The sequence below is a fragment of the Ochotona princeps genome, chromosome 13, assembly GCF_030435755.1.
Source record: "Ochotona princeps isolate mOchPri1 chromosome 13, mOchPri1.hap1, whole genome shotgun sequence".
NCBI classification, from domain to species: Eukaryota; Metazoa; Chordata; class Mammalia; order Lagomorpha; family Ochotonidae; genus Ochotona; species Ochotona princeps.
This window is the reverse complement of record NC_080844.1, coordinates 34,431,461-34,459,440: the sequence shown is the minus strand read 5'-3', so window position 1 is coordinate 34,459,440 and position 27,980 is coordinate 34,431,461. Positions and strand designations below refer to the sequence as shown.

Sequence of the window (27,980 nt, the reverse complement as noted above, 5' to 3'; positions counted from 1 at the left end):
TTCTCTTGTCTAACCTCTTCCCCACAGGGAATCTTTAACCAGTTTCAGTGCAGCAGTGAAAAAGTGCTTCCATCTGACACTCTCCGCAGTGCACTGGCAAAGACTTTCCAGGATGAACAGCGTTTCCAGCTGGGAATTATGGATGATGCTGCGGAGTGCTTTGTAAGCGCCGCCCTCTGACCCTCTTTGATATGGGGTGGGACTGTTTGGTCCCCATCAGGGACTGGGCACCTTAGGATGAAATTTTCTTTCTTTTCTTTCTTTCTCCTTTTTTTAATGTATGATGTGATTCTGTTTTGGGTTTTTTTTTAACGCATGTTTTTATTTTGAATTTTTCAATTATGTGTTACAATTTAGTATACACTGGAATTTTTCCCCCAAACTCACACCCCCCCCCGACAGATTTTCCGCATTTTACTGCAGTGGTATAATAGGATGGAATTTTCTGATCCTTGATCTCTTCGGTTAGAATTAGCAGTCCTGTGGTTTCACAGAGCTCTATAGTCTCTCTGCTATTGTGCTGTGACTCACCTAGAGTTTATTATTGTTCTTCAGACTCAGTGTGTTCTGTGTTTGCCATTGCACAAATAGGTGGTTATCACCTTCAGAGAAGCAAGGCTCATTAAAGCACAAATTGTTAAGTGCGCCTGTAGAGCTTCTCCTTTAGTTGCCTGGAGGGAGATCCACAGCTGTCCATCTCTAACAAATTCTTAGGTGATCCTGCTACTGCAGGCAGCTGGGAACCACAGGATTTGAACCCTCCATTTCTTTCTTTCTTTCTTTTTTTTGAGATTTATTTATTTTTATTACAAAGTCAGATATACAGAGAGGAGGAGAGACAGAAAGGAAGATCCTCCATCCGATGACTCACTCCCCAAGTAAGAGCAATGGCCGGTGCTGTGCTAATCCAGAACCAGGACTAGAACCAGAGCCCATATGGGATCCCGGCGCGTTCAAGGCGAGGACTTTAGCCACTAGGCCATGCCGCAGGACCCGAATCCCTCCATTTCTAAAGACGGTTGAACTGGCATAATTGTGGTTTGCTATGTAGACAGCAACATTGCATCGAATAGCTTTGACATTATGACCTGATTCTCTTGAACTCTTTGTTCTATTAGTCTTCAGAAGACTTTCTGTGTACAACTATTAAAAATATCTGAGAGTGATATAAACCCCATCACAGAGTAAAAATTGGACCAAAATTACAAGCACTGCTGGGAACGTGGGTCACTGATACATCACTGGGGGAAGGTGAAAGGAAAAAGCTACTCTGGAAAATAATTTGGCAGTTAATTAAAAAAATTAGTTCAGGGATTGTATTCCTGGATGTATACATCCCAGAAATGAAAACTTGTTTTCATACAGAAACCTGTATGTAAATCTGCACAGAAGCTTTATACAGAATAGATAAGAGCTCAGAGCAGCCCAAATGTTTTTTAGGCATAGATGATTAAACAAATCATGGTATGAAATATCACTTATGGAATATTAGGCATCAATAAAAAGGAATGGGATATTGACTTGTACAGTAATTTGAATGGACTGCAAGGAAAAACTGAAAAGTACAGTCTCCAAAGGTTATATACTGGCTCATCCAGTTTGTGTTAAACAGAGATAGAGATGGGAGAACACTTTAGTGGTTACTGGCGGGGAGAGATGTGTTGGATAGGTAAGGCTATAGAAGGGTAGTCTGAGACAGTCACATGATGACATGATGGAACTATTGTGTATTTTGTGATGATATACATACAATAACATGATTGTACATGTACCTTGTGTAGAGCTACACACACAGATGAGTACAAGTAAAACTGGTGAAATTAAATACATTGGATTGCACCACTATACTTCCTGCTTTTGATATTGTACTAATTTTCTTTTAACATTAGAGATATACCTCCCTTTGAGAAGGATTGCTATTTTTCTGGTAAAGGGCTTTACTAATTTGTACATTTGTGTTTTAAGTATTGTTGGTACACTGTGTTTGTTCTTTTCTTGTCAGGAAAACCTCCTGATGAGAATTCACTTCCACATTGCTGATGAAACCAAAGAGGATATATGTACTGCCCAACACTGCATATCTCACCAGAAATTTGCAATGACCCTGTTTGAGCAGGTGAACCCTACGTAGAGCCTCATCTCTTCTTAGACCTTTTCTTCCAGAACACTTTCCCTGGGACGTGGGGTGTTAAGTGGGTGACTGCTTAGCTGTGCTTCTCTGTCTTCTGTGCAGTGTGTGTGTACCAGCTGTGGTGCCACTTCGGACCCGCTGCCTTTCATCCAGATGGTGCATTACATTTCCACCACTTCCCTTTGGTGAGTTGGACAGGGTGGTTTTATTGTTTACTTGTTCAAAAGAGAGAGCGAGAGATCTTCCACTCTGAGTGGTTTCTCAAATGACTGCTATGGCTGGGGCTTGGTCAGGTAGAAGCCAGAAATTGGGAGCATCATGCAGGTCTCCCACATGGATATAGGTGCCTAAGCACTTGGGTCGTCTTCCACTGCTAAAGGTGCAATAACAGGGGGCTGGACTGGAAGCAGATCAGCCGGAACTGAAACTGGTGTCTATTGTACCACAATACAGGCCTCCTTACAGGGTTTTCTATTGAATCTTCATGCAATAACCGAAGGCAACTAAATGATTTATATCCTTATTGCTGAGTCTGTGCCATGGTGCAGGAATCCAGAACAGTAATTTTAAAATAACCTCTGTTCTTCTTTCCTCTCTGAAGCTTCTCCATTTCTTATGCTCAATTCTGGTCAGGCAAGTGAGAGGAGAAATGGGGAGTGTATGAGCTTTGCGTTAGCAGTTACTGGGTTGAGGGGACACTGAGGCTGGTCAGGACATGGGGTGATGAGAGGAAAAAAGTCTAACCTGTGAATTAGGAATTTGCATGATTTATTTGATCGGCTGCCTATAACTCAATGCAACTCCCACCATCATCCCCTTATCTGAAGCAACCAGGCTATTTGTATGCTGGAAAGGCGAGAAAAACCTTCCCCCAGCATGTTTGGTGAACTGCTGCAGAACGCCAGCACCATGGGGGATCTGCGCAACTGTCCTGTGAGTCAAGTTAGGGGTGGGAAGTTAAGGGTGGGAAGGCAGACCCTGACATCTGTGCCATTGAGGCAGAGCCAGTGGAAACACATTGGACAAGGTTCTCGTGTGAATCTGTTTCAGAGCAACTGCGGAGAGAGGATCAGGATTCGCCGTGTGCTGATGAATGCTCCACAGATTATTACCATTGGGCTGGTGTGGGATTCGGACCACTCTGATTTGGCAGAGGATGTCATCCACAGCCTGGGCACCTGCCTCAAGCTGGGTGATGTATGTGTTGGTAACCTTTGTCTGTGACTTCAGAATTCTTGCATCTAAGTGTTGTTGAAGGGCAATGAATACCAAACAGCCTCCCTGCCCCCGCCAAATGTGTCCTAGATGACAAATACAGCATTTTAGACAGGTACACGTGACTCTGTGAGTATAGATAACATGTGCATATGTGTACATGCTCATAGATTTCTCTTGTGTGGATAACTAAGGTAAGTTGTTTTATGAGAATTGGGATTACCTTGGCGTTGAAGGAAGGGATAAGGAAAGCTTTGCTTCTGATAAGTCCATCAGTTGACAGCGTTGTTGCCTGCTCTACTCTACCGTTGTAGAGCAGAGAAGCGTGTTCAGCTGTGGAAGGTGGTAGTAAGGTCAAAGGAATGAACAGCCCTAACCAGAGTTGCCGTGGGAGCTGAACTTGGTGACCCAAACCCAAGGCGGAAATCTGCAGTGAAAAGTGGAAGGTTAAAAAGCAACCTGGAAGAGAATTTGGTGGTGGTTTCCTGTGACCTCTTCAGGAAATTAAGAGGGAAAAATACTTTACATCTGGGCCTCTCTACTTTATTAGCTGGATGCCCAGGTATAGATTCAGCCAAGGTTTTTCGTTAGTTCAAGAACTTGGAGCTCTTTTGGTTTTCTCTATACTGGGTTTTCTCTGGGATAGTCTTATGACTAAGGGAGTCTTTCTGGATTTTGCATGCCATGAAACCATGATGAAGAATAAATGAACTGTCTGGGATCTTATTTTAAGTCTCTCCCGAAGAATGTGACCTAAGTAGGCTATGCACAATAAAAAATGTTCTGATTAAACAATTTCTTTTTTTTTTTAAAGATTTATTTATTTTATTACAAAGTCAGATATACAGAGAGGAGGAGAGACAGAGAGGAAGATCTTCCATCCGATGTTTCACTCCCCAAGTGAGCCGCAACGGGCAGGTGCGTGCCGATCCGTAGCCGGGAACCTGGAACCTCTTCCAGGTCTCCCATGTGGGTGCAGGGTCCCAAGGCTTTGGGCCGTCCTCAACTGCTTTCCCAGGCCACAAGCAGGGAGCTGGATGGGAAGTGGAGCTGCTGGGATTAGAACCGGCATCCATATGGGATCCCGGGGCTTTCAAGGCGAGGACTTCAGCCGCTAGGCCACGCTGCCGGGCCCTGATTAAACAATTTCTGTTATCTATATACTGTGACCCATCTGGTTTATTTTTATGGTTGTTTTTTCAACCAGATTAAATTTTTTAAGGCCAAAATCCTTTTCTGCAAAGTTTTTGGCATGTCTTTTAGCCCGTAGTGCAGTGCTGGGCACCTAGGAATTGAAATATTGGCAACCAGCGTGACTGTATTGGGGTGGCTTCTGCTGGCTTTCTTCCCTCCACTTGTGTTCTTAGTAGATAAGTCCACTTTTATAGATAAGAAACCTTTGGAACCAAGGAGGAGTTTTTCTTTCCTCAACTTTTCTGTGAGTATGGTTAATTAAGAAGTGTTGGCGTCTGCTGAGCAAGGGTGTGAGATGGTTGTGTATATGACAGTTCTTTGCTTTTTTCTTCTTGCTTCCAGCTGTTTTTCAGAGTGACTGATGACCGGGCCAAGCAGTCTGAGCTGTATTTAGTAGGAATGATCTGTTACTATGGCAAACATTATTCTACATTCTTTTTTCAAACAAAGATCCGCAAATGGATGTATTTTGATGATGCTCATGTTAAGGAGGTATGAATATCCCTGTCCTCCTTGGAAGTTTTGGGGTAAGAAAGATATAGATAATTATCATCTGTGTTTCATTTTTATAATTTTGAGTGATAATCCCACCAACCTGTATAAGGCATACTTTTTTATAGTTTTTTTTTTTCCTGTCTAGTTTAGAAGGATATCAGTCTTCTGTAAAATAATGTAAAATAGGATTACTGTGTCTTCTTTGTTTTCATTGAGTCCCCTTGCTGGGCATCCAACACAGTTCTGTATATATGGTGATCAAGTATTATTACTATTTTTAAAGGATTTATTATTTTGGGGCTGGTGTGATGTAGCAGGCCTGTGGCACCAGCATCCCATATGGGTGCTGTTTTGAGTCTTGGCTGCTCCAGTTTTGATCCAGCTCACTGCTAGTAGGCTGAGAAAACAGCAGAGGATGACTCAAGGCCTTGGGCCCCTGCACCCACATGGGAGAGCTGGTGGGAGAGCTGTAAGAAGTTCCTGGCTCCTGCCTTCAGACTGGCCCAGCTCTTACCATGGCAAACATTTGGGTAGTGAACCCGTGGATGAAAGATCTCTGTCTCTCCTCTTCTGTCTCATGTAAAATAGATTTTAAAAAGAGAGATTTATTATTTAAAAAATTTGTTTGGAAGGCCAAGTTACAGAGAGGAAAGACAGAAAGAGAAAGTCTTCTATAATCCAACCCCACCCCCAACACCACCACCAAGGGCTACAACGGTCAAGTCTGGGCCAGGCCAAAACAGGAACCCAGAGCTACTTCTGGGTCTCCCACATGAGCGCAGGGGTCCAAGAACATGGGCCACCATCTGTAGCTTTTCAAGTCACGTTAGGAAGGAGCTGGACCCGAAGAGGAACAGCTGGGATTGTTTCATGTGGAATGCCAGCATCCCAGGCAGAAGTTTAGGCTGATATGTCACAACGCCAGCCCTTCATTTGAGACACACATGTACACACAAACACACACGCGCACACACACACACACACACACACACACACACGGAGACAGCTCCCAATCAGTGATAACATTCCCCAAATTCCAGCAACAGTTGGGGCTGGGGCATTGGTGTTGGGAGGCTGCAGTTCAGTCTGGCTCTCTCACGTGGGTGGCAGGAACCCAACTATTTGAGATATGCTGTGTCCCAGCGTCTGTATTAGCAGGAATGTGGCCCTGGGAGCCAGAGCTGAGACTCAAACCCAGGCATTTCATAATGAGACACAGCTACCTTAACTGCTAGGCCAAATGCCTGATTCACTGAAGTTCTTTTTTCAGTGTGTTGACTGCTTGTTTTCAGTTGAAACAGTCCAGTGCCTCAAAATGGGTTATAAGGTTGATACAGAACTGTATACTCTGGAATTACTAGTGGGTGATACTTTATCTTAGGCAAGTATATATTTCCTTTTCTTTCTTTCGTTCTTTTTTTTTTTAAAGTTTATTTTATGTATTTGAAAGAGAGAGGGAGAGACAGAGATTTTCCATCCACTGATTCACTACTCAGGTGGCAGCAATGGCAGGAGCTGATTTGGCTGAAGCCAGGAGCCAGGAGCTTCTTCAGGGTCTTCCATATGAATGCAGGGACCCAAGCACTTGCGCCATCTTCTGTTGCTTTCCCAGGCGTAATAGCAGGGACTTGGATCAGAAGTAAAGGCATCTGTGACTTGAACTGGCCCCGATATTGGACACCAACAGCTTTACTTGCTATGCCACAACACCAGCCCCTAAATCTATTTTTTTTTTTTGGTTGGTTGGAAATGCCCTATGACAAGTTAACGTTCTGAGGAGATAGCACGTTTTGATACTTTATGTGAGATACTTGGTGCTATCTGAAGGTCACAGTCTGTGGCTAAAGTTGTTTAGGTCACCAACGTGAGTTAGAAGGCTTGTGGTTATAATGTCAGCAGGTAGTCTAGGAACTGCTGACTATAATCCATGCCGATCCGAATTCTTTAAGCAATGTCTTCCTCAAAAATAGTCTTCATCACATCTCTGTATTCTTCTTTGTCTCTTTTTGCTCTTCTTCTTTTTTTTTCTTCCCTCCTTAAGGTTTATTTATTTGAAAGGCAGAGTTACGGAGGAAAGCGATATATAGAGTGCTGTTCTATCTGCTTGTTTACTCTCTCAAATGGCGACAATGGCCAGAGCGGGGCCAGGCTGAAACCAGGAGTTTAATCTAGGTCTCCCTTCTGAGTGCAGGTGCCTACGCACTTGGGCTATCCTCAGCTGCTTTCCCAGGCATATTCCCAGAGAGCTGGACTGTAAGTGGAGCAGACAGTACTTGAACCTGTGGCCATATGGAATGCTGTCATTGTAAACAGTGGCTTAACCAGTTATGCCACAACTCTTGTATTCTCTCCTGCTGTTTTGAATTAGAGGCAACGTATGAGTTCTCTGAGCTTTAGATTTTTTTTAATTGAAAAATACCCTTAGAAGATATTAAATGAGATTTGTATGTGAAAAAATAAATTTGTTTTAGTAAAAAATAATAATTATAAATTGACTGGCCCTCTATTATGAATATGAGTAAACACTATTCTACTTACCCAATTCCAGGAGCATACCTATCTGAGAATGTAACTTAAATGGGTTTAGTTTGTGCCTTTGGTTGGATTGTGGTTTCTGTGGCTGTTCTGTCACTCAGCTTACCGCTGCGGTCCTGGAGCTGAATCCCCCAGTAAATCCAGAAAGGTTCAGCTGTCTATTCTAAGCACTTTGACATTTCATGTACTGCCATGAGTGAACTCTGAGACTGAATGTCATTCTCTCATGTAGTCTGCGAGAGTGTTTTTTTCTCCCGGTCAGCCTCACATAAGTAATTTTAATATTTGAGGGTGGAAATTGCAGAAATGCAAATATGAAGTGAGGGCTTGATGTTTTTGAAAAGAAATTGATCCCTAAAGCAGGTGAAGTACACAGCATATCCACCTTTGAGAATTTATATTTCATAGCTGAGTTAACGTTTACAGAAATAAAAATGATTTTATTTGTACTTCCTTATATAATTTTAATGTTTTTTAAAGGATCTAGCGGAAAAAAAAAGATTTTATAAAATATTCATTGGCTGGATGTAAGATTTCTTTTGTTGTCTTTTTTACCTAGTTCTTGTATTTTCATTTCTTCTCTTCTTTAGAAACCCAAAGCACAAAGATGTGGTCTTAAATTGTGGCTATGAAGTGTAACTGTCATGTTTCTGGTTGTTTCTGGTTCAGATTGGACCCAAATGGAAAGATGTGGTGACCAAATGCATCAAGGGACATTATCAGCCTTTGCTGCTGCTGTACGCAGACCCCCAGGGCACCCCTGTGTCCACTCAGGACCTGCCTTCCCACGCTGAGCTGCAGTCCTACAGCAGGACATGCTACGACAGTGAAGATTCGGGTGAGCAGCCCAGCTTTTTCTTCTGCCTCCCTCCCGCCTCCGTGACGAGGTAGTCCGGGTTTATACCTGATTGTGTGCCTTGCTTAGAGAAAGATGAGAACCAAGTAGCAGCTTATGCTGGAGCTTTGCTTGTGCCAGATGTTAGTTCCGTTCAGCCTTAGTCACTGACCCCAACTCAGAAAGGAAAAGGAAATTTTGTTTACTTACATGTTGAGATATGAGACCTCGGCATTTAGCCTTCTAAAACTGGTAAAGATGCCTGATTCTTATCAGCCATTTAGCAGTGACAAGAAAAATTGACTACAAAGGTAGTCATTTGTGGGGGGGCGGGTACTGAGACATTTTTACTTCAAAATGCTAGGAGTGTTGTTCTTTAGCTTGTCGATCAGTTGTTCACCATTAGGTTGATTGTTTGGAAGATAAAGAATGTCTTCCCGTAGAAACAGTTTATAGCTTGATGGCTGAAGCCTCCGGGAGCCCACAGAGGCTCATAGTGTATTTCAGCTATACTTATAATTGTTTTTGGTTTGATATCTGAAAAGGAGCTTAAGGATCTTTTACTCTTCTAGATCTAGCACTGGGCCATAGTATGATTTTGAAAGGGAAGACAATTGACCCTGAAATCTTTGCCCCTTCCCTTCGTACTTGGTCCTGCTGGATGCCTGGTGCTTTCTTGCCACTCTTGCGTCCCACCCAGATCTGCGCTACCTCTCCCTTCGAACACCCACTTTCTTGTCATGGAGAACAGACATGCTTAAACTAATCCTCACTAAAATATATATATTTATAGCCCTATCAATTGTCAGATATTAAAAATCACACAGTACCAGCTATGTTTTTCAAACTGACAGTCATCAAAGACTAGAAGGAACATGGGATAAGGGAACTGCAAGTTATGTGTGAGTAGTTGACCTGGGACTTTCCACCTAAGTGGATCTTATTTTTCACAATTTTTCATTTTTTCCACTACCCCCCTTCCCACCCCTGTAGGTTTTCTAAAAACTGCACAATTTTTCCTTTTTAAAAAATTTATTTTTATTTTTTACAGTTTTTCACAGTGATAGGCAAAGTGAGGCTTCAGCAAAGTAGGGGCAGGGGTGGGAGGAATTGTATGTTTTGTCTGGGTGATCTGCAAGTCGGGAAGAGTGGCATGGGGGTCTCTCGTTATACTCTGCAGCTAGGAAGCCGTTGCCTTCCAGCCTTGTAGCACCCTTCTATTTTCTTTCTCCCTGTGGTCATTGTTATCATCGTTCTCTCCTTCCTCACTTTTGCGTTATGTGTCTCCTCCTTCCCTCAGGGAGGGAGCCCTCCATCTCAAGTGACACTCGAACAGATTCCTCAACGGAGAGCTATCCCTACAAACACTCTCACCATGAGTCTGTGGTCAGTCACTTCTCTTCTGATTCTCAGGGGACAGTCATCTGTAATGTGGAGAATGACTCCATGTCCCAGAGCAGTCGGGACACAGGTAGGGACCGATGTAGTGGGCCCTGCTTGCCTGATTCAGTGTGTGCTTAGGGAGATCTCCCAAGGAAAAGAAACTGGGGGCAAATCAGAAATGTTCGCTATCCATCATTGAAAGGCACAGAACTTGGGAGGTTGAGTAAGGGAAAGGGGAGATATAAAGAAGCAACATGTTTCTTTTTCTTTTTCTTTTTTTAAAGATTTATTTATTTTATTGGAAAGGCGGAGAGACAGAGAGGAAGATCTTCCGTCTGATGATTCACTCCCCAAATAGGCACAAAGGCTGGAGCTGAGGCAATCCAAAGCCAAAAGCCAGGAGCTCTTCCAGATCTCCCACACGGGTGCAGGGTCCCAATGCTCTGGGCCATCCTCGACTGCTTTCCCAGGCCACAAGCAGGGAGCTGGATAGGAAATGGGGCCGCTGGGATTAGAACTGGTACCCATATGGGATCCCGGTACGTTCTAGGCGAGGACCTTAACCATTACGCTATCGCACCGGGCCCGCAACTATTTGAAAGGCAGAGTTGTAAAAGAACAGTGATACTGCACTGCACATACTCCTGCCAACAGCAGCGCTTCAATAAGGACTATTGTAGTGTGATTAGCAGTATAATTATTCAAAAGCCTGCTTTTCACTTGCTATCCTTTTGACCCCCATCCTTTCTATTGTATTCTTTTTTACCCTTGTATTCTTGCACCTTGTCATGATTTTGTGCTATGCTTTGTCCTCAGTGAAGGGCATTGAGAACAGGGGTGTATTTATGGGTAGGGGACACCTACTTGTCAGCTTGCTAGACTTACTTTCTGAAGGACAGAGAAATAAAAGAGGAAAGATGGTCTGTTCCTGTGTGTTCTTTGCAGGTAAGACATTCTTCAGGGGTTGTGTTAAATTGTAGGAGAGAGTGCTTGGTGTTGGTGTTGGTGTTGGTGTTGGTACAGGCAAGGAAAGGAAGACTAGTGAGCAACTGCTGAGATGAAAAGTCCATGGGAGCCAGAATCGCTAAGGCCTGGAACAAGGCACAGACCCTGAGGGTGTGAGAAGTAGCAAGCTCATAACTGCAGGGCATGGATTATAGTGTGTGGACCTGGACACTTCAGTTTAGAATTTCAGATTGATTAAGAAGTATACATAATTCTTTTCTGCCCCTCTATGGACCTGCATCCTGGCTTTTAATGATTATAACTCTTAGGCAGTCTAGTTTTATCTATACCTATGCCCACTTCCCCCACTCCTGAATTAATATGACTGAAGTCCCAGATATCATATCACGTCTGTAGATACTCTAGTAATACTGCTAAAAAATAAGTCATTTTTGGGGGGGAGGGTGGGGGGGAGAATCCCAGATTCTATGTAATTACGACACAATGTAATTAATAAATAAATTTAATTTAAAAAAGTCATTTTGAACCTCATATTATTAGATGTAAATAATAACAATAGCTCCTTAATTCCACAGAGGTAACCAGTGAATGTTCTACTACTCAATCATAAATGGCATAATTTTCTAATAGTTTGTGTGTGACTCAGAATCCCAGTGAGGTCTACATGTTGTGATGGGCTGAACTGTTTTTTGTTTTTTATTTTTAAGACTTTTTCTTTTTAATTTGAAAGGCAGAGTGATAAAGAAAGAGAAATCTTCCATTCAGTAATTCACTCCCCAAAATGTGCCATCTTGAGCTAGATCAGGCTGAATCCAGGAGTCAGGAGCTCCATCTTAGTCCCCCACAGAGTTGAAGGGGTTCACAGACCTAGACCATCTTCTGCTGCTTTCCCAGGGTTATTAGCAGGGAGCTGGAGTAGAAGCAGAGCAGCTGGGAATTGAACTGGCATTCCCATGTGGTAAGCTGTTAAGCAGTGGCTTAAGCTACTACATCACTATGTCAACCCTATAGTCCTTTATCTCTTTGTTTATTTTGTGGATTTTTTCCTTTATTTTTTCTTTTCAATTTATTGTTGACAAACCAAACAGTTTATCTTATAGATTTCCCACATTACAAAATTTGCTGATTATATCTGATCGTGTACTTCAGCATGTTTCTTTGTCTTCTCTCATGAAATAGTAGTTGGACACAGAGGTTTGGTCGGCTTATGTTGAATTTCTTTAGATAACTAAAACATAGATGGTATTAAGTATGCATTTTTAAGACCATATTTCTGAAACTGCAAACCATAGTCATAGGATAAGTGACACATAATTGCTAGGAGAGCCAGGTTTATGTTAAAGATGTGTTTGGGGTGGGAGGGCATGGCTGTCAGTGTAGCATTTGCAAGATTTTGTTACTCCAGGTAATTTCCTCCTTTTGTAACTTTCTTGAACCCATAGTTGGCTGTTCCACATGGCTGTTCCATTAATATATAAGACGATTTTAAAATATTAGAATGAAAATAAATTTCCCTTAGCTCGCTCTCAGTGGGTTTCATAATGAGTGGGTTTTCTCTAAGTCTATCTTGAAACTTAATTCACGTCTAGCTTTTATATTATTTATATGTGACCCTAAGTGTATGATATAAATTATACTTTACCATTTTCATGTTGTGAACATGAAGTAGGGCAGGCTACAGAAAATAACCCAGCTATCCTGGGTTTCCCATTGGTCTTGCTGAAGAACCATGAAGTATAATTTCTCAGTTGAAGGCAAGTGTATTGGAACTTGATTTGGGGATGGGAATGGGAATGTCAGAGTTGCAATTTGATTTTAAGTGACCTTTCAGGAAGGTTTAGAACTGAGTCTTAAAAGCATATATAGTCAAGAGCTCTTGTGGACAAAGACCAGACCACCCAGGATGACACAAATCAGGATTTATTGGGTATGTACTAGTAAATAAAGGAAAGCCCTGTCTTGAGTAATGAGAGAAAATATATTGGCACATGCCATTTTTAATAATAGTTGAAACTTTGACCTTTTACAGATTACTAAGGAGTGCATCCTTAGTCCTTCTAGGTCACTTGCAAAGATTATGAGCGAGACTGGGGAAAAGTTGCTCAGGAAACATCATAAACTTGGAAGTACCCATTAAATACTGAAGCTTCTCTATAGCGATCTTCTGGGAAATTCCCACCCTTTTTTAAAACAAAGATTTATTTATTTATTTATTTTTTATTTATTTTTTTTTTTTAAAGATTTATTCATTTTATTACAGCCAGATATACACAGAGGAGAGACAGAGAGGAAGATCTTCCGTCCGATGATTCACTCCCCAAGTGAGCCGCAACGGGCCGATGCGCGCCGATCCGAAGCCGGGAACCTGGAACCTCTTTCGGGTCTCCCACGCGGGTGCAGTAGCCCAATGCATTGGGCTGTCCTCGACTGCTTTCCCAGGCCACAAGCAGGGAGTTGGATGGGAAGTGGAGCTGCCGGGATTAGAACCGGCACCCATATGGGATCCCGGGGCATTAAAGGCGAGGACTTTAGCTGCTAGGCCATGCCGCCGGGCCCTATTTATTTATTTTGAAAGAGAGGATTTCCACCTGCTTGTGCACTCCTGAGATGGCTGTGGCCAGCACTGGAGCAGGTCAGACCCAGGAGCATCATCGGGATCTCGCATGTGGATGACAGAGGCTCGAGCACTTGGGCCATCTTCCACTGCTTTTTTTCAGGCCATTAACAGGAAGCTGAATTGAAAGTAAAGCAGCTAGGACATGAGCTGGTGTTGCAGACAGTGGTGTTACCTGCTACACACCACAGTGCCAGTCCTGAGATTCCTACCCTTAAGTCAGGTAGCCTTGGCCTCTACCACTTCCGGTCCATGAGGACACTGAATTAGTGGCACTGCCATAAATCCTGAAGAGCTCAGACATCAGCTCATCCTGGTCTTCTTCTTTCAGGACACCTGACTGATAGTGAATGTAATCAGAAACACACTTCCAAGAAAGGAACCCTGATCGAGCGCAAGAGGAGCTCTGGCCGAATTAGGAGGAAAGGCGAGGAGCCCCAGGCCTCAGGCTACCACAGTGAAGGCAAGCCACCCTGAATGGCCTCTCTTCCTTCCTGCTAGCCAGCTCTCCCTGGCTGTTTAGACTTTGGGGTCTGGGTGTCCATGGCTTGCAACATCTACATCTGTTTCTTTGTTTGCGGTTTTAGGAGAGACACTGAAAGAGAAGCAGGCTCCTAGGAATGCCTCCAAGCCATCCGGCAGCACTAACCGGCTGAGAGATTTTAAAGAGACAGTCAGCAACATGATTCATAACAGGCCTTCCCTGGCTTCTCAGACTAGTGTAGGCTCTGCCTGTGCAGGGAGGGCCGAGCAGTCTGACAAAAAACCTCCCAGGAGCCTGCCCTTACATACTCATGACTGGGAAATAGAGAGCACCAGCAGCGAGTCAAAATCCAGTTCTTCCAGCAAGTACCGTCCAACGTGGCGACCCAAGCGAGAGTCCCTGAACATCGACAGCATCTTTAGTAAGGACAGAAGGAAGCACTGCGGCTATATCCAGCTTAGCCCCTTTTCTGAAGATTCAGGTGAAGAGATCATTAAGAAAGACTTGGGCTTCCAAGTAGAAATAATGTCCATGTTTTAAAAACTTGAGCCTATTAGGGATATGTGTTCAAAAACCAAATAGCTTGAGGGGAGGGGCTTACATCTTGATTTTAGAGGGGTGGTTGCTCAATCTACCTCCTTTTCTGTTCTTATTTTTTTGATTGGGACAGCTAAAGAATTGACACCAGAGGAGGTAAGCAAGCCACCTGCTTATGACCTTAAAGCTGGAGGACCAAGCCCCCCGTACAAGCCCTGGGGCCCAGTGCGGCCAGGCTCCCACCTTTTAGAGCAGCACCCTCGCCTAATTCAGCGAATGGAGTCTGGCTATGAGAGCAGCGAGAGGAACAGCAACAGCCCCGTCAGCCTGGACGCTGCCCTGCCTGAGAGCTCCAGTGTCTGCAGGTATTGTTTGCTCTTTGAATGGAGCTATTGTGCCTGGAAGCAGTGCGGGGCCTCACTCTGGGGGTTTTGACAAAGTAGACCTGAGATTTCTTCCCTTTGCGTTCTGTGCTCTACTTTCTGGTCCATGGGCGCCCTCTGATGGGAGGAAAAGCAAAGGCACTTATGAAAGGAAAGAACGCTTGGATTTACCGTCCTTTTGAGTGGTCTCTTCAGCCCCAAGCGTGCTGAAAGCGGGCAGTATGGAGATGAGCATGGTCTCCGTGCAAAGGTGACATATTAATTCATGAAATGTTCCAATATTTTCAGATAGATGGGAAGGATAAGCTCTAGATACTTAATAACTATGGAAACTATAGGTAGGTAATTAAATTGTATCATTTGTATAATTTATGCCAAAGAAATAGATTTTAAAAATTGTTTTTACCACCACAATAATTCACAAGTGGGTATCTGAAATGGTGGGTTAATTTGCTTTACTCTAGTTACATTGGTACTGTCAGTAAGTATCCCAGAACATCACTTTGTGTAGTAAATGGATGCAACTTGGAGAATGTGTGCCAAACAGTTGTTTAGTAACTTTTATTGAATGTATAAATTGGATCAAAGATTTTATAATGCTCAGATCAGAGAAGAAATGCAACTGTTATTCTTTTTAAGATTTGTTTATTTTATTGGAAAGGCAAATATACAGAGGAGGAAAGACAGAGAGGAAGATCTTCCATCCGATGATTCACTCCCCAAGTGAGCCGCAACAGCCGGTGCTGCCAATCTGAAGCCGGGAACCAGGAACTTCTTTCTGGGTCTCCCACACGGGTGCAGGGTCCACAAGGCTTTGGGCTGTCCTCTACCGCTTTCCCAGGCCACAAGCAGGGTGCTGGAAAGGAAGTGGAGCTGACAGGATTAGAACTGGAGCCCATATGGGATCCCGGCGCATTCAAGGCGAGGACCTTAACCATTACACTATCGCGGCTGGGCCCGCAACTGTTATTCTTTCCATTTTGGGATAGATTGTTTTAAGGATCAGTAAGGACTCTGTGTTTTATGAAGGCAATGATAGCCATATCTTGTGTTACAGTGATTTGGTTTGATAAAACTCATTGTTACCTGCCAGTAGCACTCATTATGTTCTTTGTACTTCAAATTGCCATGTGTTTAGTGAGTTGCCAATACTGGACAGTTTCCTAACAGTGTGACTGCTTTGGAAGGAATGAGTATACCTTCTTCAAAGGAACAGTCACATCCTCACATTTTCCCACTCTTTGTTAACCATAGGACTGTGTTCAATTTACTTATGTGTGAGAAGATGCTACAGAGGTTTAGTAAGAATGTGGAAGGCTATAGACATGACAGCAGTGTTTTCATTAATTCATTCAGTAGATTGAAATGTCTGTGGAGTGTCAGAAGTGAAAGATGTGAATGAAGTGTGAGATAAGTTAGAATGAGTGGATATTTCAATTTTCTAGAAGTAGTGTAGCAGAAACCTTAATTTGTTAGAGGAATTTAGTCCTAGAAAAGCTGTTAGTCCTCACCACTCTGTATTGTCATTAGACTGGGTTCTCTTTTGAAGGGATTCAAGTGCTAAGAGATCAGTTGGCTTTGTCCCTTCCTGGCGTCATATCCCGAAGTCTCACAGCAGTAGCATCCTGGAGGTGGATTCTACAGCACCCATTAGTGGCTGGACAAAGAGTCAGCCTTTCTCAGGTAAGTGGGAAACTGGATTTGGAGGGTTGGATTTGGCCACCAATTCTATTTGGGGAACAGCCTACCCTGAGTATATCTGAGATTAAAAGAAATTTGCATTTTGAGTATATGACTAGGATGTAAGTGTGGAAGCACTGAGTTGCTTCATATTTAGCCTTTTTTGAGTGTTCTGAGAGTTGCGTGAATGTTACTGTCATAATGAATAATATCATTTCTTTCTATTATAATATGTAAGTTCCTTGTTATGGGACAGCCTCTTGGGAAACAGATTTATTATTCTTAATGCTGTGAATTGAGGTATCAAAAGGGGACACTGTAAGCGCTGCAAAGCTGAGAAATGAGGCTTGTGAACTTAGCCTTATCATTGTGTCTGCACCCTATTCTAAATAGTAGTTCTCTTGATAGTTACTCTAAGGTTTTAGAGACGGCTAGAATGAAAGTTTGGATCAGCACTAATGAGGGCATGAACCTCATGTGAACGCTATGGGTTGTTGACATCTAGCAAAGCCCAGCAACCTGTATGGAGGCCGATATTCCTGGAATTCTGGGTTAGAGTCAGTTATGGTTAGAGATCCATGAAAGAAATTTTTCTTCCCCTTCAATTGTAGTTTGGTTTATTTACCATATTTAACAATTTTGTGTTGAGCAAGCATTATTTTAAGAAATGTCCAAGCATGCATAAGCCTACTCACCTCTCTGAATAACCAGCATCTTCTGGTACACTAGAGTGAATCCTCTGGTTTCCCTAACAGCCCTCAATTTGGGCCTGCTGGTTTCTTTAATAGGTGAAATACTCAGCAAAGAATTCTTTATGTTGATAAATAACCCCACCATTCTTTTGGTATAGAAAATAGTTTTTATGTCTCATAGTTTGGTCTAGTTATTTTATTAAAGCACAAAATAAACATTTTTATCTGATGACTTTGATACTGTTAAAAAATTATAGAAATAAATCTAACAATTCAGTAACCCGCTTTTGCCTCCTCAAATCTAATGAATTGTTATTGTCAGTGTTTGTTGTTTTTCATCTTTTTCTGTACTCACATAAGCACATGAATGAGTGTATATACATATATGTAGGCCACAATCATTTTTTTAAAAAATAAAATGAAGTGATGTCATTCTGTCAATTTTCCAATTTGTCATGGATTTCCTTCCAGATTTACATAGTTGAGTCTAGATTTACTTAGATCCATGTTTGAACACTTCCCAGCATAAACTTTTATTACCATATGCATTTTACAGACTGATTAAAGAGATGGTGAAAATTCCCTCAATGAATCGATGTCAATACCTCTAGCAAGTGCTCCTTAATAATTAACTATATGAATTATTAATTTAACTTACTGATTTTAGTACAGTTTCAGCAATTGCCGTCTATGTTACCTAGTTTAAATGATTTATCGTGGGACAAGGTGGGCTAAGCTGCCCCTTGCGACACCTGCATCCCATGTTGGAGTGCTGGTCCCATTCCTGACTACTCTGCTTCCTATCCAGCTTCTTTTAGTGCATTCTGGAAGGCAGCAGATGAGGGCTGAAGTGGTTGGGACCCTGCCACCTAACCATGAAAGACCTGGATGGAGTTCCAGGCTACTGGCTTCAGCCTAATTTAGCCGTGGCTGTTGCAAACATTTGGGAAATGAAATAGCTGATGGAGAATCTGCTTCTCTGTGTCTGTTCTTCAAGTACATGGAAATAAACATTAAAGAAATTATTTCTCATTTTGAAGGTCAGTTTCCTCGTTTCTAACCTGGGTGTAATAATAGAATCTACTTCCTCTTTTGCGATAAGTAAATTAAGTAATATATGTCATCAAAAGTTTCCTGGCATATGGTTAATGCTCAACAAATGTTAGGTGTCCCATTGTTATAAACCAATCAATAAATATTTGCTATTGTTGGTTGATTTTACTATTACTGTTCATGGTTCAAGTCCTACCCTGAATCTGATATGGAAAGCTTTATGTATAACATGAAGTTCAAATTGAAGACAACTGTTGGACAGGAAAACTGGTGTCATAGCTGCAAATTCAGCAGGTGCTTAGTCTTGGCTATGGAAATGTGTTGGTTTATCTCCTCCTTTTCTTGTATTGCAGGTGGGGAGATATCTTTGAAAAGTGAACTGGATGAACTGCAGGAGGAGGTGGTCAGGAGGGCCCAGGAGCAGGAACTTCGAAGAAAGCGAGAGAAGGAGTTAGAGGCGGCTAAAGGATTCAACCCTCATCCCAGCCGCTTCATGGACTTGGATGAACTGCAGAATCAGGGTAATTTTGAGCCTTAGGTTGTGGGCAATGGGGCCAGAGAGAAAAGTAGAAGAAAAGACCTGAGTTTGTAAGTTCCCCTGTCTGCTCTTTAGTGAAGGGATATTAGCCATTTTGGTGAGAGCTGGTTCAGTACAAATGGCAATGCTTGTGGACAAGGGAATTCTGTTTGCTGGAAAGAAACATTTCCTGGGTATTTTGAAGTTTCATGGAAGTGGAGTTACCACACAGCAACCCCACACAAAGTCTGATTTATTTTTGATCCATGATGATTTATTTCGTAGTCTCTTTTGCTTGCATGGACTTTACCTAAACTTCTCCCAGCAGCCTCCTCTTTGTAACTTTTTTTCTCTTTTGAATTTCTGTAGAAAATCATTTTACATCAAAAGAGACTAGTATTCAAAAGAAGAATTCAAGAAGGCTGAGGTGTCTATCTTAAAATAGTCCAAGAAGAATATTTCTGTTTTTCTTTCCATATCAATCTTATTATTCAGAATATCCAGATAAAACAAGTGGGGCCAAAATAGTGTTAAGGCTGATGTCATTGCCATTTCTGTGGCTGTATTCTGTCAACTACTTTTCTTTTTATCAATACTTAGAGGGCCCGGCGGCGTGGCCTAGCGGCTAAAGTCCTTGCCTTGAACGCACCGGGATCCCATATGGGCGCTGGTTCTAATCCTGGCAGCTCCACTTCCCATCCAGCTCCCTGCTTGTGGCCTGGGAAAGCAGTCAAGGACGGACCAAAGCTTTGGGACCCTGTACCCATGTGGGAGACCCGGAAAAGGTTCCTGGTTCCCGGCTTCGGATCGGCGCGCACCGGCCATTGCAGTCACTTGGGGAGTGAATCATCGGATGGAAGATCTTCCTCTCTGTCTCTCCTCCTCTCTGTATATCGGCTTTCCAATAATAATAAAATCTTAAAAAAAAAAAAATTAAAAAAAAAAAACACTTAGAAAAGCTTCCTTGACTAAGCTATCCTAATTTGGAGTATTTTGTCTACTCTAATTCTGTTTTGTTACGATTTTAAGGCAGTTTTTACCTTAAATTTCCCAAAGTATTTGTTTCAGAATTAGTTTCTTTTTTTATTATTATTATTTTTTTTATTCATTGAAAGAATTAGTTTCAAAAAACTTTTTTTTTTTAAGATTTATTTATTTTTATTACAAAGTCAGATATATAGAGAGGAGGAGAGACAGAGAGGAAGATTCTCCGTCCGATGATTCACTCCACAAGTGAGCCGCAACAGCCGGTGCTGCGCCAGTCCGAAGCCGGGAACCAGGAACCTCTTTCAGGTCTCCCACACAGTTACAGGGTCCCAAGGCTTTGGGCCATCCTCGACTGCTTTCCCAGGCCACAAGCAGGGAGCTGGATGGGAAGTGGAGCTGCCGGGATTAGAACCAGCGCCCATATGGGATCCCGGCGCAAACAAGGCAAGGACTCTATCTGCTAGGCCATGCCGCCGGGCCCAGTTTCAAATATCTGATTCCTTCCTGTCTCTGTAATTGGATAAGCATTTCTTTCTTTTTGACCTCATTGTTTCATAATGGTATCATGGGTTTGTGTTTCTTGTAAAAGAGAGTTCTTCATGTTTCTCCACTTGCAACCCTTGTTTCTACCACACTACCCTCACCCTGTCTCTTGGACAGCTGGGCTGTATTTCATTGTCAGTTCTCCAAACACTTGGGTTCAGTATCTCCTAGAATTCTAAAATTCTGGAGGATAAGAATTAAAATCTTACAGTGCTTGAGTGACAATAGTCTGCCTACAACTCTATGGAGAACTTTTTCAATAACCTTTTCACCCACCTCTTATTATAAAGAACTTGTTGATTCATTATTTGATTCTAAATATTGTAAACACCGTATCTCTAGAGATAGGCAGGAAGCTATGTTCTCAATTCTTCAGAACTAATTGGTACTTCCCATTGGGCTCAAAAACCCCCCAAAATGTAGGAAGTGAATGTTAGGATGTGGAAGAGACTTTCCTTTCCATGTCCTGCTGGAGGTAAGTGGAGGGGGAGATAAGGGGACAGGTATGAGACAATGGAGGAAGTAAACTTATTATGTTAAGCTTTTTGCCAGTTTATGGTTATGAACTAGTTCAGAAGGCAAAGGGGCATGTTAATAAGGGTGCCTTTGCAAGAGTTGCTTTTGCTGTATCTCTTAACCTTTTCATCTGGCATTGTACATGGAGTCTTGTGCACTTGCTTTGGTACATGTTCACTTTGAGCGGAGGGAGGAATATTCCATGTTCACTCTCTGGGAAGGTCACTTTTTGGGGGTTTTGGTGAGGAAAGCCATGATAAAGTAAATATTTAGTAGTGCTAATGAGAGGTAGTAGTGGCAGAAAGTAGTAGTGGAGGTTTGAGTGGAAGCCTAGGGTGTGTCTTATTGCATTGTGGAAGGTTAGTTCAGATGTAGGTATAAGAGATGATATTTTGTTTTTTGCTTGAGGAGCTCTCTAAAAAGCCCTGGAGTTGTGGCTAGCAATGACATCTCTCTTGCCTGGCTTCAATAAGATCTTAGTGCAGGAAAAAGTGAATGTCCTGCTGGTTTGGAGGACTTCCTGTCACTCTGAGTCGACAGTTGGAACACGGGTATTCCAGCTGCTCAGCAGCAAGGGTCTACATGTGCCACAGGGAAACCTCAGCATGTAACCCAAGTTGGAGTGAATTGTAATGAAAATGAAAAGTGCTGGCCCTTTCAGGGAGGAGTGACGGCTTTGAGCGGTCCCTGCAAGAGGCAGACTCAGTGTTGGAAGAGTCGCTGCGTATGGAGCAAAAGGGAGACTGTGCTGCAGCTTTGGCGCTCTGTAACGAAGCTATCTGTAAGTAACTCTAACAGCTACGGCTACAGCAACTTGGACTAACCTCACCGTAGATTTTGTGTTGTCACTTGAAGAGATAAAAATGGTTTTTATGTCTCCTCACCACTCATGCTCCCAAACTGAGGTCCTTTAGCTCTCCTTGCCCATAAGACCTCCGAGGATGCTCTGCACCATCTCGATGGCCTGTGGCTGTTTACTGGAATAGTCTCAGCAGGAATCTACAGATGAATCCTCCAGCTCTGTGTACCTTCTTATTAACCCAAGATTGTTAGACTTCAGCTGTGAGGTTAGTCTGCTCTTTCTGTAGTCACTGACTACTGAGTTGGAGCATATGGTAGGAAGACTGAGTAAATTGATTGTGATTTTCTAGCACTGTGCCTTTCCATTGTACTATTTGATTGATTCTGTTTCTCTCCTTCCTTCCTGCTGTGCAACACCATAAAGTTGCAGCAAAGGACTGAGGCTTAGAATATGATTCTTAAATGTGACCTCTAGGCAGCTGTGCTGTATATACGCAGCTGCAGGTTTGGATCTTGCAGCTGTTCTTGGCCACCAGCAAGGGGGAGTTGGGAGTAGAATATGGAGACTTGAATCATATAGGTCAGTTGAAAAGAATTAAGAGTGGCAACTTCTAAGATGGTAGCACTCAGTTTATCTCCCTGATTCATTTTAGTTTAGCTTTTGTTTTGTTTTGTTTTGATTTGAATTAACCTGTTTGGCCTCCCTGGCTTCCCTTGAATGTTCCTTATAGCTAGAGGCAGCTATGTGCCTTGGGCAGCACATGCATGGTCATGCATTGCATTCCTGCTGCATATTTTGAGTTGTACTGCCTATATTTGCTCATTTTTAGTTCAGTTTCATTCCTTTTATTTTTGTTTGTGTTTTGTGTTCTGTTTCTGCTATATTTTCTTTTGCATTTTAGCTAAACTAAGACTTGCCCTGCATGGTGCCAGCTCTAGCACGCACAGCAGAGCCCTAGTCGATAAGAAGTTGCAAATAAGTATTCGAAAAGCACGGAGCCTGCAGGATCGCATGCAGCAGCAGCAGCAAGCATCGCAGCAGCCGTCGCAACCCTCAGCCTGCCTCCCATCACAGGGGGGCACCTTCCCTCAGCCAACAAGGTAGTGCTTGGGAACCATGCTAGCCCATGGATGACAGGGGAGGTAGTAAGTGTGGGTGCTCTGTAGCAGGAGCACTCATTGTCTTGGTGACTATGGGGGAGAGATAAGAGCCCTCTGATAAGATTTTCTTGTGTCTGGCCAGAACATACATTGGAAAACTATTAGCACTGCTGGTTCTTTCCTTAATAGTTACTAGAGAGCTGAAAAAAATAGAGCATGATAAGTAGACTCTTGCAGGTGAGTCATCGCTAGGCTGATATGATAGCACAAGATTATACTTGTGCATATTTCCTTTGCCTTGCTTCTGTGTGGCCAAGACTGGGAAAAAAGCCTTAGAAGCCAATGGTGTAGTTTCCACGTTAAAGCCTTGCACTTTGTCTTTTACTTAGAATACGTAAGGTAAGTAAAAATTAATTTTGACTGTTAACAAGTTTGAATAGTTCTCAAAATAGAATAATTGTTGGGCCAGCTTGGTGGCCTAGCAGATAAAGTCCTCGGCTTGAAAGTGCCGGGATCCCATATGGGTGCCAGTTTTAATCCCGGCAGCTCCACTTCCCATCCAGCTCCCTGCTTGTGGCCTGGGAAAGCAGTCGAGGACGGCCCAAAGCCTTGGGACCCTACACCTGTGTGGGAGACCCGGAAGAGGTTCCTTGCTCCTGGCTTTGGATTAGCGCAGTTTCGGCCATTACGGTCTCTTGGGGAGTGAATCGTTGGACGGAAGACCTTCCTCTCTGTCTCTCCTCCTCTATATATATGTCTGACTTTGCAAAAAAAAAAAAAAATAATGATAAGTAAATCTTTAAAAAATAATAATTTAAAAAAAATAAGAATAATTAAACCAGATGATAGTTTTTGAACATTTGTCAGATCCAAGCACTGAGATAAGCACTTTGTAGGTTTTGCTTTATTCTCATTAAACTTAAGAGATGGGAGCTGTTTTCAGCATGTTTTGCTTATGATGAAACTCAGGCTCAGAGAGGTTAAATATGACACGCAAAATTACCTAACTAGTAAGTGACAGAAGTATGGATTTTTTTTTTTAAGATTCATTTTTATTTTTATTGGCAAGACAGATTTATAGCAAGAAGGAGATACACAGAGAGAGAAAAATCTTGTCTGCTAATTCACTCCTCAAGTGGCCACAATGGCCAGAGCTGAGCCGATCAGGAGCCAGGAACTTCTGTGTCTCTCACTCAGATGCATGGTCCCAAGGCCTTGGTCCATCCTCTGCTGCCCTCCCAGACCACAAGCAGAGAGCTGAATGGGAAGTGGAGCAGCCAGGACAAAAGCTGTGCCCATATTGGATCCCAGCATGTGCAAGACAAGGATTTAACCACTGAGCCATTGTGCTGGGTCTGGTTTCTTTCTTTTCTTTTTAAAATTTATTTTTGTTTAAAAGGCAGATTTATAGACAGAATGAGAGAAAGACCTTCTATCTGCTGGTTCACTCCCTAAATGGCTGCAGTGGCCGAAGGTGAGCTGATCTGAAGCCAAGAGCCAGGAGCTTCTTCCAGGTCTGCTACTTGGTTGCAGGGTCCCAAGGCTTTGGGCCATACTCCCTTGGTTTCCCAGGCCATAAGTAGGGAGCTGGGTGGGAAGTAGAGCAGCTAGGATGCAAACCAGCACCCATATGGGATGCTGGCGTTTGTATGGGATGCTGGCACTTGAAGGGACAGGATTAGCTTGTTAAGCCACGGTGTCAGCCCTGAAAGTGTGGATTTCATATTCAGGTCTGTTTGATACAAAGCACCTGCCCTTAACCATTACAATGTTGCTTTTTTTTTTTCCAGGAGGCTTCCCTTATTTCATATTTATAATGTAAAGCTTATAGTATGTAGATTGAATACCCCTTACCCAAATACTTTAGACTAGTATTATTTCAGAGTTTGGCATTTTTTAAATTTAAAAGTATTTGCATAGGCTTTACTGGATGACCATCTCTAATCTGAAAATCCAAAATTTTAGAGGTTTCAACATCAAGAAACTTTTGAATATTGACATGACACTCAGTTTTAGATTTGAAACATTTTGGATTTTTGGGTTAGGAGCACCCAACCTGTGTTCTCATTCACATTTTATTTATATGTATTTATTTAACCTATTTGAAAGATAGATATAGAGTGACAGCCAGAGAGACAAATAGAAATCTCTTATCTGTGTGTTAACTTCCCAAATGCCTACAGTAGCCAGGACTGGGTCAGGCTGAAGCCAGTAGCTAGGTACTCAATCTGGGTCTCCTGGCTTCAGATCAGTTCAGCTCTGGCCGTTGGGGCCATTGAGGGGTAAGGCAGCAGATGCAGCATCTTTCTCACTGTCTCCCCCTCTCCTTAATTCTGCTTTCCATGAAAAATAAATAAATCTTGATAAATAAGGTTTAATTTTCGTGGAAAGGCAGAGTTACAGAGAAAAGGAGAGACAATGAGAGAGCTCTTCCATCTGCTAGTGCACTCTCCAGATGGCTTTAATAGCTGGAGTTGGGGGTCCAAAGGCAGGAGCCAGGCATTTCTGGGTGTCCACATAGGTAGAAGAATCCAATCACTTGGGCTGTCTTTTCTTGCTTTCCACGCCAGCAGCAGGGAGCTGGAGGAGCCGGGACTCAAATGGGCTCTGCAGGCAGAGGCATATGCTATGCCATGGTGCCAGCTCCAAGTGGTATCTTAACCACTGTACCTAACACCTACCCTTCACTCAAGTTTAGAAACTTACTTTGGTTATAAAGCAATTTAGACAGCTCAACCCTTTACAGAGAAGTTATACTACTTGATACATGGATAATTGAGGTTTTATTTACATGCTGTACATGTTTGTTAGGTCAGAAATACAAAACAATTGGTGAAATACTGACAAAATAAAGTTAATTTCTATTTCTAGTCCTAAATTTCAGGGAGATCATAGTGTTATTACTTTGAAAAATCATCTTGAGGAGTAATGCAATCACATCCGAATTATGAAAACACCTTTGAAACAGTTAATTTCTGTGTGATTCTGTGAGCCCAGGTCATCCTGTATTGTCTGCATGTGGCCTTGGGGTTCCTTTGGCTGGGCCACCTCTTGGGATCACAGGTAGGAGGACTTCCCTCCCTGGGCAGCATCCTGGAGTTCCATTGTTTGCTTTGAGTGTCTGCAGGCTTTGCTGACCTTCTGTGCCATCTGCTTGTGGGTTTAGCAATTTATGTATTTTCAGTTTGCAAGTAAAGTGTGATTGAAGTGGGACTTCCCAGAGAGGGTACAGTGCATCTTTGGGGAGGGTGTCTGATAGATAATTCATGTTATCTCTTCACCTGGACGGGAACTGACCATAGGACTTCCCGCTTGTCACTGTGTTCATGTTTAATACTCCCTCTGTGGCTAGCTAGAAACACAGGTGGGAGCAACAGTTACTTTTCAAAGTGTTTTTGTCCATCAAGGCGGATCATGACTGGATGTCTCAAATCTCTTTTCAGTGAACAGCCTGTCCCGCTCCAAGTATTGTTAAGCCAGGAGGCCCACTTGGAATCCTGCACCAACCCAGAGTTTGGAGCCAGTTCTTTCTTCCACTCACCTGCTTCCTGCCATGAGCCACACTCATCACTCTTCCCAGAGTCACCTGCCCCATCAGCCCCACAGCACCGCTCTCCCAGTAGATCTTCCTTGAAGCTTCTGACTTCAGTGGAGGTGGACAACAGTGACCACTCTGCAGTCCACAGGCAGGGTTTCCCCCAAACCCCAGAGAGGACAGAGAAGACATCTCCTCCTGGCTGGGTGCCATCAGCTGCCTCAGAGGGGAAGCCACAAGGCCATAGGGATGACAACGGCTGCAGCAAGTTCCCTCCACAAGAAGGAAGAAGCATTGCTCAAGACCTGATGCTCCAAGAAAAGAGGGAGCCCACTGACCAGACCGTGGTGATACCTGGACCGCACCCCGCTGCAACAGCTTCCTCTGAGAAAGATGGGCACCCTTTGGGTTCCTCAGCTCAGCCCAGCCTTCCCCCATACAGGGCCTGCCACACCATATTGCCTGCTGCTGCTTCATCTGTGCTTCACTCTCCTGATGCTGTGCAGAAAGCTAACCATTGTCTCCAAGCCCAAAGCCCCAAAACGCCACTGACTTCAAAAGTTGACAGAGGCAGTGAGGGCCCCTCCAGGCCCGACTTTCCCAGCACCAAGGGACTTGTCCGTTCTTTGACAGAGCAGTTCCAGAGGATGCAAGGTGCATCCACAAGGGACAGTCCAAGTTCCCAGGAAAGACATTTGTCAAATAGTTTTAAAAAGAACTCTTCCCCTTCTGACTTGAAGCCTCTTTTTGTACAGGATCAAGGCAAAGGTCACGGCCCTTGGGCAAATCAGCAACCCTCTCTGGACGGTAGGGACAGACTGCCTTCCTGGGAAGACCCTGCTGACCATCATTATCTTGCCACGAACTCTGGACTGCCTAATGGTGAAACTGCTGGGGGAAGCCAACCTCGGTTGGCAGAGTCAGGTACACATCAAGGGAAGCTGTCCCAAGTAAGAGATGCTAGGCCTAAGGAGCCAGGCAGTAGTATCGACTTGGGGTCTTCCTTGCCTCTGGACTCCTGGGTGAATGCCACCAGGCTCTGTGATTCTCAGCTTAAACATGGGGTTCCTGAGCCAGGAATTATGTCTTCCTCCCACAATTCCCATACGTGTGTAACCTATTCAGAGAGAAATCATATCCTTTTGCATCCACATTGGAACCAAGACACGGAGCAGGAGACCTCAGAACTGGAGTCTCTCTACCAGGCGAGTCTTCGGGCTTCTCCAGCTGGATATCCTGGATGGGGGCAGGAGGATGTAGCCTGGCACTCACTTAGCCAAACAGGTAAGAGTTCAACCCGGGGTAGCGGGAAGCAGAGGCCAACATATACACTGAAAGTAGGATGATGAGATCAGAAGAGGAGTGCAGATATTATTTATTCCTAGTTTAGAAAGAAGTAGTAGAACTTATGATTTTATTCAAAAGTCTTCAGGACAAGAAGTAGACATTTCTGTAGCCAGAGTGGAGAATGAGGAACCAATTCTGTCCAAAGAAGCAGAACATGAAATATTTGCTCATGGTTTCTCCAGTATGCAGTTCTAAAGAGTGATTTATGGGTTTATAGGTCTTGGAGAGTGACTAGCAAGAGATGGGGGAGGAGGGAGACTGAGAGAAGAATCATCCTTCCCTAGTTTAGGAACTGAACCAGATTCAACCTCCAACTTCCCCTCCACATTGAACATAGTAGACATGGCAGACGTTCAGTGAACTCGCAGTTGGGTGTAATTAAACATTTGTTGTCCATGAGCAAGAGATCAATAGTATTACAGAAAGTGTCATCCTT

At 43.2% G+C, this 27,980-nt stretch overlaps 1 protein-coding gene across 1 annotated transcript in view; it reads left to right on the top strand.

Annotated features, from left to right (window-relative positions):
• Positions 1–27,980, top strand: part of USP54 (ubiquitin specific peptidase 54) — a 101,441-nt gene that overhangs the window by 60,424 nt on the left and 13,037 nt on the right. The window contains exons 4-19 of the mRNA XM_036495737.2: positions 28–162; positions 2,003–2,116; positions 2,234–2,316; positions 2,959–3,064; positions 3,182–3,328; positions 4,883–5,032; positions 8,240–8,408; positions 9,706–9,876; positions 13,700–13,831; positions 13,956–14,333; positions 14,523–14,754; positions 16,322–16,455; positions 18,551–18,718; positions 21,422–21,541; positions 22,464–22,662; positions 26,106–27,481. Of these exons, the coding sequence (XP_036351630.2) occupies positions 28–162; positions 2,003–2,116; positions 2,234–2,316; positions 2,959–3,064; positions 3,182–3,328; positions 4,883–5,032; positions 8,240–8,408; positions 9,706–9,876; positions 13,700–13,831; positions 13,956–14,333; positions 14,523–14,754; positions 16,322–16,455; positions 18,551–18,718; positions 21,422–21,541; positions 22,464–22,662; positions 26,106–27,481 (3,814 nt within the window). The remainder of the gene's footprint in view (positions 1–27; positions 163–2,002; positions 2,117–2,233; positions 2,317–2,958; positions 3,065–3,181; positions 3,329–4,882; positions 5,033–8,239; positions 8,409–9,705; positions 9,877–13,699; positions 13,832–13,955; positions 14,334–14,522; positions 14,755–16,321; positions 16,456–18,550; positions 18,719–21,421; positions 21,542–22,463; positions 22,663–26,105; positions 27,482–27,980) is intronic.